Below are 8,331 nucleotides of genomic sequence, written 5' to 3'. Positions count from 1 at the left end.
ACGGTGCTCACCGGATAGTAACTGATGCTCACCAGATAGCAGATAGTATCTGGTGCTCACCAGGTAGTTTACGGTGCTCACCAGGTAGTATTTGGTGCTCACCAGATAGTAGATAGTATCTTGAGCTCACCAGACAGTATTTGGTGCTCACCAGGTAGTATCCGGTGATGACCAGATAGTAACTGATGCTCACCAGATAGTATCCAGTGAGCACCAGATAGCAACTGAGGCTCACTGACGCTCACCAGATAGTAGATAGTATCTTGTGCTCACCAGGTTGTATTTGGTGCTCACCTTATAGTGGATAGTATTTTGTGCTCACCAGGTATAATCCGGTGATGACCAGATAGTAACTGATGCTCACCAGATAGTATCTGGTGAGCACCAAATAAAATCCAGATTTTTTTTTTGCCTTTTTTTAACTTCATTTTGTTTTACTTCTATGTCCCTTTAGGGGCTTCGTAGACCTGAATTTAAAGTGCAGTAAAATAAAAGCAGTCAAATTTGATTTATTTGCCAGCCTCAGTAGAAACATAAATCAACAGTAAAGCTACAGTCTTCAGTGGACATGGAGGCCTTACCTGCGATGTAGCGGATCTCTGGCAGACACATCATTATCTCAGGAAAGCGTTTGGGCTGGTGTGGGTATTTGTACTCGATGTAGTCCTGACACACGTACCAGTAGCGCTTGTTCAGCTGCTCGAGCTGAGAGACGTTGGACAGTCCTCTTATATCTGCAGGAAGAGGAGTTGGTCAGTCAGCAAGGCTGTGCAGACATGCTTCCACTATGTAGCACAGTGGTACAACTTTTTGTCACCTTGATTCAGGAAGTTGATGGCTTTCATGCAGGCGTACTCCTCATTGCTGATCTTCAGCTGATTAAACTTACGATAGAGATAAATCAGCCTCTCCATCACTTCCATGCCGTCCTCACTGAAGCTGATGGGCAAAAACAAACTCATCAGGTTGCAGGAAAAGGAAACAAGACAGAGTTGAATCAAGTTGGTTTTATTGGAAACAAGAGTAAAATGAAACTATTTAAAACAAACAGCTAAACCCCTCCGTACCTCTTTTTTATTTAGATAACAGGCTTTGAAGGCAAAAATGAGGGAGGAAATATGTCAGATAAACCCAAAGAGATTAAAAAAACATGGTCCTGATGCCGTAGCTTCATGAAGGAGTTAAGGATTCATAAAGATGAATTTCACTCATCAAGCTCCACTTCCCTGCATTGCTGGTTCTCACACATCCAATCTCTTCTACAAACGAGCTGTCACCTTAAATCAAAAACCCACTCCCCAAACCCCTAAACTAAAAGCAAATGATCCGGAGTGGCTTAGCACCACCGTATATTAGCGCAGCATGTGTCATGAGGTCAGATAATTCAGGTCTGATTTACACAGGACCGGCTCCCCACGCATCTCTTTCCTGCTCGGGCTGGACCGGCGCGTATTTCATGAGGCAGACAGTGCTAGCCACAGCTCTGTCCTGAGGAGGCCTCCTGTTCACGGACTACTTCACTGGATCTTAACCAAGAAAAACACCACGGCTGTTGTGAGGGACAGAAAAATCAAAGGCAGAGATAAGGCGGCTCGTTTTACTGGATGTGTTGCGGTGTAGACCACTCAACTCCCAATGACTAATTCAAAGTGAAATAATGAAATGGCTCTAATCCAACAGGCTAGCCATGTTTCCTCGTGTATATCAGGACTGGTTGGATCATTTCAACAGATGACATTAGTGAGTGATGCACCAACCAGCCAAAATACTTCATCTAATGACAGTTTGGGATACTTCTGTAGCTACAGCACAACAAAACACTCGGTCCAGTTGTCATTTCATGTGAATCATTACATGATGCAAAGTGAGGTAGACAGTAACGGTGTGCTACCAAGAACAAGACGCTGCAACATGAACATCAGCTGCCAGTGTCCAGCAATAAAAGATATTTCACTCTCAGCTACCAGTGTGGTTTCAGTGGAACAAATTCACATTTATAAAACAACATTACTAATGGGTGACCTTTTTTTAACCTGCAAAAGGGTCAATGAATGAGCTAGATCTACTCTATAGGTCACAAGTTATAGTTTGAAAAAAACATAATAAAGAAGAAAGTTGCACATTATTTGCCAAAATACATAAAAAAGAAAAAAACATTTCATCTTAGACAAATCTGGATGTTGGACAGGAAAACAATAACAGATGGAATATTTGCACAGGTTAGTGCTGTTAACACATTCTTCTGCGTAAATATCAGTAGCAAATATTGAGACATTCACCTACAGTGCACTCTGGTGGTTGTTACTGTTTTTTCTTTAAATTAAGGGTCTCAAAGTGGGCCATTTGTGGCCCCCACTTTAATATGAAAGTTTAAAGTTGATAAAGACCTCTAGTTTTGTATGAATGGCACTTTTACATCATCTATGTCCACTGAACAAGTTTATTGAACATTTGTTCATGTCTGTGTACTACTACACAATATCTTCTGCGTGTCCACGCTTCTCTGATGATAGCTTTTTATTTACTTTGTGATGTTTCAGCTTTATGTTTAAAACTTTTCATTTGTTATTGTCGTTGGATCTGATCGCCAGAAAAGTCCTTACCAACGCTTGCTAGCGTCATTAGCTCCTGTCGTTTCACAGGACATGCAGAAAATATTGCGTGGTAGTAAATAGACATGAACAAATATTCAATAAACTTGTTCCGTAGACATAGACACACTGGCACAAATGGAACCCCATACGGCCCAGGCTCAGCCAGACCACACCTTCAGTGGGCCCAAGGTAAATTGAGTTTGAGACCTCTGCTTTAAATCGTGTAAAAGTCGCAAAAGAGTATAAAAGTATGCAGAAAAAATGCAAACAAAAAATACTCCAAAAACATGGTATATGCATATATTTTTTTTTATCAAAGCTCATAATGTAGTTTCCTTTAAGTTGAGAAAATGTCCAATTTAAGGTCAGCAAACTAAATAAAGGTAAGATTTTTTTGAAGAAATTATGACTACTTGAAAAATAAAAGCTTATTCAAATTTCATCAATGTAGAAAATCAAAAGTTTCTCCAACCAAACACGCTGATGTTGTTTCCCACTTACCCCTGGAGCTCGTCATCAGATGGGGTGTACTTGGCCGTGACGTCAGCCAGGTCTCCAAAGATCTGGGCGCTGTAGATGGTGAGGCAGGACAGCAGGATGAGCTCCTGCCAGGTGGAGCTGAGCAGGCAGGTGTAGTCCTCTATGGAGAGCTCGCAGAAGAATGGCAGCTTCTTGATCCAAGAGATCTGGCGGAAGAGCAGCTCATCTGCCAGGCGACACAGCAGGGCGAACAGCTCCACCTGTGTCACCTTGTACCTGCAGGAGATGCTGTGTTAGTAGTGAAGGCTCAAAGGCCACAGTGAGGCTGAACTACACTTTGGTGTCAAAAAACTGAACAGCTTCAGTCTTTTGACTGTGTATGCATCGAATGTTTATACTGACCCGTCCTCTATCAGCATGGGGGTGGTGAGGGGGGCCAAGTCCTCTGCGGCGACCAGCTGCAGCACCAGAGGGTGGGACTGTGGGTAAAGGCTGCGGGGCTGTGGGGTTAGCAGGCCGGACTGGGCAGCATAGCTGAACAGGTGAGGCAGGAGGTGGTAGTGTGTGGACATAGAAGTGTTGATGTACTGGTCCCTCAGAGCTGCTGTGTAGCCGTTCATCTCTGCAGAGCGACTGGAGGCAAAACAGATAGCAGGTCTGGAGTCGAGATGCATTCCAATTCAGACATGTTGCAATATACATTGAATGAATTTTGTGTTCAAAACGCATGTTCAAGAAACAAAGTTAAACTAGTTGAAGATTGACCAACCAAGGACTCAGGTTAGATATAGGAATAGCGTCCTTTTCAAAACTTCAGTGTCAACAGGTTAAAAACTGATCACGAATAATTGCAGTTTTGAGTGTCCCCAACGCATCATTTTTTGATATCCAATTAAATCAAAGCTCCTCAACCTCTGGGCCACAAACCAGTACTGGCTCGGTACTGGAATGTGGACCGCACGGGTATCCTTTTATGACGTCCCCTAACCCATGAGAACTCAGATCAGTTTTTTCCTAAAAGGGAAATTAAGTAGGATTTACCATAGACCCCGTGGAGCACATAACACTTCCCTGAAGTTATTCTGTAACACTGATGTCACTATGGATTCTTATGGGGTTACCCTTGTGCTATCCTAGGCATGTCTACATTAAAAGTGGGGTCATCTGGACCCCACAAGACAGCACGGTGAACCTTTTTTTTTCACCGATTTTTATATCTTCACTGGTGTCCGTGGCAGAAATAAAATCCTGTCCACCTTTGTATCATGGGAGGGATTACACATCAATATAAGGGTGGGGCCATCTGGACCCCATAAGAGAGCACGAGGGTTAAGGTGACCGGACAAGCCACAGGGAAACTGCAAGACACACCTCCGCTCCCCTAAGATGCAGCCGCTTATGTCCCCAACCCAAAAGCCCACAGCACCTGTACAGGTGCACGTAGCTAAGGCGTTACTCTTTGCATTTTTTCCCCGTTTCTGCAACCTTTGAAACTTGTATCTCCTTATTAAACTCAAGTTGCTCTTCTCTACATAGATTATTTCGATAGAACGAGTATTCCTCTGAACAGCTATCAGGCAGAATAGCTGCTAAGATAAAGCTCATGTTTACACAAAATGAGACTAAAATAAATGCCGTCATGCCAGTACCTAGACAATATTTGTCCTTGATGAGTGCAGATAGACAATGCACTTGACTCCATGTCAAAACGAAGAGGAAAAAAAGTAGATAGTGCAGCAAGTTCTTTGTGTTTGCTATCATCACCAAACCTGCATATCCAGACATTCTTTAGCTGCTGAATACCTCAACTAAAATCTGGTAGGATGGGAATGAGGAGTTAGAATGTCAGGGTTGGATCATTATCTCTGTGATGGTGCGAGTGATGGCCCCGCGCGGCTCTAAGAGCTGAGATGAACAACTCACTTGGATGACAGAGTGGAGGCAGGTGATGGTTGGTTTCCCTCTGAGGCTCCATTGCTGGGAGAGCTGTGGTCACTGTCCCCGTTGTTGCCCCAAGTGTGCTCCGGGACGTCCTCCTTGAACTCCTGCCCTGACATGATCCGCTCTATCTCCTCCTCTGTTATCTAAATCATACACAGGCTTAATGAACACTCTCATGCAACCACAATTTGTCTCAGCTCAATTGATTAACATTTATGGACTACTTTTCACTCCACTGTGGAGGAGCAAGGACACCGCCGTACAATGGAGCGGGGAGCTAGACAAAGACAGGTGGGAGGTATTGGTTGGTGTGTGTGCGAGTGGAGCGCACACCAAAAATAACACTCCTTGTAGGTCAGTGCCATCAAAAAACACAAACGAAAACGATTTCAAAAGGTTCTACCATCCAAGAAAATGTAGTGCCTTGTGTATCTGTGACTGGGGTCAATTCACTTTTATTTCTATCAATTCAGCGCACAAGCGGAAACAGGCAATTCATTCCATATTTATGAGAGAGAGCTTTTCTTTCTGCCAGGGCTTTGCTAATAAAGCAGTCTGTAAATGGAAGCTGACACTTGTGAGTTTCGCTGAATTGATCAGGGAAGAATCTAGCATGTCCCTGTCCTAAAGAATAGCATGGCGCTCTTCGTCTTCTTGTCAAACAATTTCTGGACTTGTATGTGTTTACGCCAATTAAACTGGAGCTCAATGGGAAAAATCTGCATCTACTTAATGACATAACAAGGTCAGGGCTCATTCGCATAAGTTCCTGAGTATTCCTACACCTGATGAGTGGCAATGGAGCACTCAAAGTGTTATTCAGGAGAGAGGCTTTGAATGCAGCTGCTTCATATGAGCGGTTCTGGAGGCTGTTAAATCACAAACACAGCCTTTACCTGCACAGGCCCGATGCTTTTGTTCCTTCCTCCCGGCATGCCGTCTTCTCTGATTGCTATATGAGAAAGAGAAGAAAAATGTTTGAAACAGAAAAAAGGAAGATTCACAGCTCTCCCTAGTGGCTGAAATTGGTTGGGAGGTCAGAGGGGGCACTGCATTTAAAGGAATTGTTAATTTTGCCCTACAGTTTTAGGACTATGAAGTTAAACAGTCATCATATGAGGGGTCAGTTGCACTTTTTTCCAGTAGATGGCAGCATGAACCCATTAATGAAGAGACCAAATGTGGATTAAGTCCTTCAAATACCTTCAGTTTGAGTGACACTTTTGTCGCTTATAAACATTAAGTAGCTTTAATTTTTTCTATTCATTTATTTTTCTCCCATATACAATTATTTATCTAGGTATTTTAGCACTATAGTGCCTATTACTAGTGAAAGAAAGGCCTGTAGACACCTCAAAATTCCTAAAAAAACATTTATCAACTTGTATATTGATTGAATCACACATATTGTATGAGACTTGCTTCTAAGGTCACTTTGGTAGAAGGACCTAAAGCAGTTGCTGGCAGCACACACTCTTTGACATACCATAAATTGGTTATGCCATCAACATGAATCAGCTGATTCTGATGCAGAGAAAAGCACCTTTTCATATTGATGCACTGGTCATTTGAAGAGTTACAGTAGTCAAAAGAACAAACACACGTGCTAAAGCTCCAGTGTAAGAGTCTGAGTGTGACGTAAGATTTCTGTGGGTAACAGATCATGTGATCAATCCAGTCTTTCTTAACAGGGGTGAATATTGGCAAGAGTCTGTCGATACAATACATATCACGATACACGTCTTGCGATATGAATTGCGATACATCTCAAGACTGTACCAAAGTAATTTTTCACTTTTTTTTTAAAAGAGTATAACTTAGAAACAAACAAAGTCATACTAAGTAGTATAAGAACAAAAACAGTGAGGCTAAATGGACCAATGAGGCTAAACATTTAACACCAGCTAGTTCTCGCGAGATCTTGTTGTTCTGGTGTGGTGTAGAGCTGCTCAAAGAGTCTCAGTGTGTTGTGCTGCCAACTAGCAGTCCAGGCTTTAGGTGGAATACAAAAGACGCTGAAAGACACTCACAAATAATTCAAAATTGTCTTGTCAGCCTTTTAAATCAATAAAAGTATTGCCTATTGAAATATTGCGATATAATTACAAATCAATTTTTCCCTAAACCCCTATTTTTTAAGGTCTTTGGCACAAGTAAAATGTTACCAACTAAATTAGTATTAGTGGTTGCCTCAGCAACATAGTGTGACCCACAGAGTAATAACCTGCATTGAAGTGAAGTATCTATGAATCCTGGTTAAGATGTTTAAAGCAGGTCAGTGTGGGACTCTTATACAACAACTACTAACATTTGGAGTACCCATAATTCCTAAGGAATAGCTCTTTAATATCAAATTTATTGTGACTGAAATTCTAGGGGTGAGACGGGCTTCTACTTCAATTCAAGGTGGTGTGTGTTTGTAAGGATCTACGGTCATGACAAATATGTACATTTCAGGAAGTAAATTAGGCAAATTATCTATGAACTTAGATCATTTTTCTGAAGTTTTGAGGTTAGTAAATTCAAAAATATTCTTCAACCTTTAAGCGTTTTTTAATTAAGTGGGTGAAAATATAACAATGAACGGAAAATGTAGCAAAGACACTATTGACTGAATAAATGGCAGATAGTTAATAATAACTGAGCTTTATTAGAGTGCTAGAATTGTCTCATTATGACTGAATAAAGATGACACTGTAGAACGAAATCCCCCTTTTCTTTACCTTTCCGGTTCATCCCCATCTGCAGACACTTGAGCAGGCGGCAGTACTGGCAGCGGTTGCGCTGCTTGCGTGACATCTCACAGTTCTTGTCCCGGTTGCAGCGGTACACGCGCTTGTTGCAGATGCTGCGCTTGAAAAAGCCTTTGCAGCCTTCGCAGGAGATGATGCCATAGTGCAGGCCTGTGGCTCGGTCTCCACAGATAAGGCAAGTCCGTTGGTCAGCTGCATCATCTGCACAAGGGAGGAGAAAGAAGCAGATGTGGGACAACAGGTTATGAAAGGTTTCCTTCGATCATGTGCTAATTCGTACGCTATTTAAAATAAAAATTACACCAAAAAAATGCAAAGTGTGTGTGCATGAGTTGGCAGAATTTTAACTTGGATCACTGGTGTTAGGGCAGAGAGCAAAAGATTTAATTTCTGACTTCTTTGAAATATATCAGATGCTATAATGGATAGAGTCCTTGTAAATCCTCAAAAGTTCCTGTATATTAGAAACACATTGGAGTATAGACAAAGTTTGAGCAATAAAGGGTTTAAGCAGAAAAGCTAGTCAGAAGAAGATGTTGTAAGCAATGATAAAACTTTTAAAG

The 8,331-nt window shown here is 41.9% G+C and overlaps 1 protein-coding gene across 1 annotated transcript; it reads right to left on the bottom strand.

Moving 5' to 3' along the window:
- Nucleotides 1-522: 522 nt before the first annotated feature.
- Nucleotides 523-7,969, bottom strand: LOC112141311 (nuclear receptor subfamily 6 group A member 1-A; the record flags this gene model as incomplete). The annotated part of the gene is made up of 7 exons (XM_024264417.2): nucleotides 523-734; nucleotides 818-939; nucleotides 3,096-3,350; nucleotides 3,477-3,707; nucleotides 4,998-5,158; nucleotides 5,912-5,967; nucleotides 7,739-7,969. Coding segments are annotated over 7 exons (1,268 nt in total), but the record flags the coding sequence as incomplete, so codon positions are not given.
- Nucleotides 7,970-8,331: the final 362 nt, after the last annotated feature.

Source organism: Oryzias melastigma, unplaced genomic scaffold, assembly GCF_002922805.2.
Source record: "Oryzias melastigma strain HK-1 unplaced genomic scaffold, ASM292280v2 sc01270, whole genome shotgun sequence".
Lineage (NCBI taxonomy): Eukaryota > Metazoa > Chordata > Actinopteri > Beloniformes > Adrianichthyidae > Oryzias > Oryzias melastigma.
This window is presented reverse-complemented; position numbering and strand designations above follow the sequence as displayed.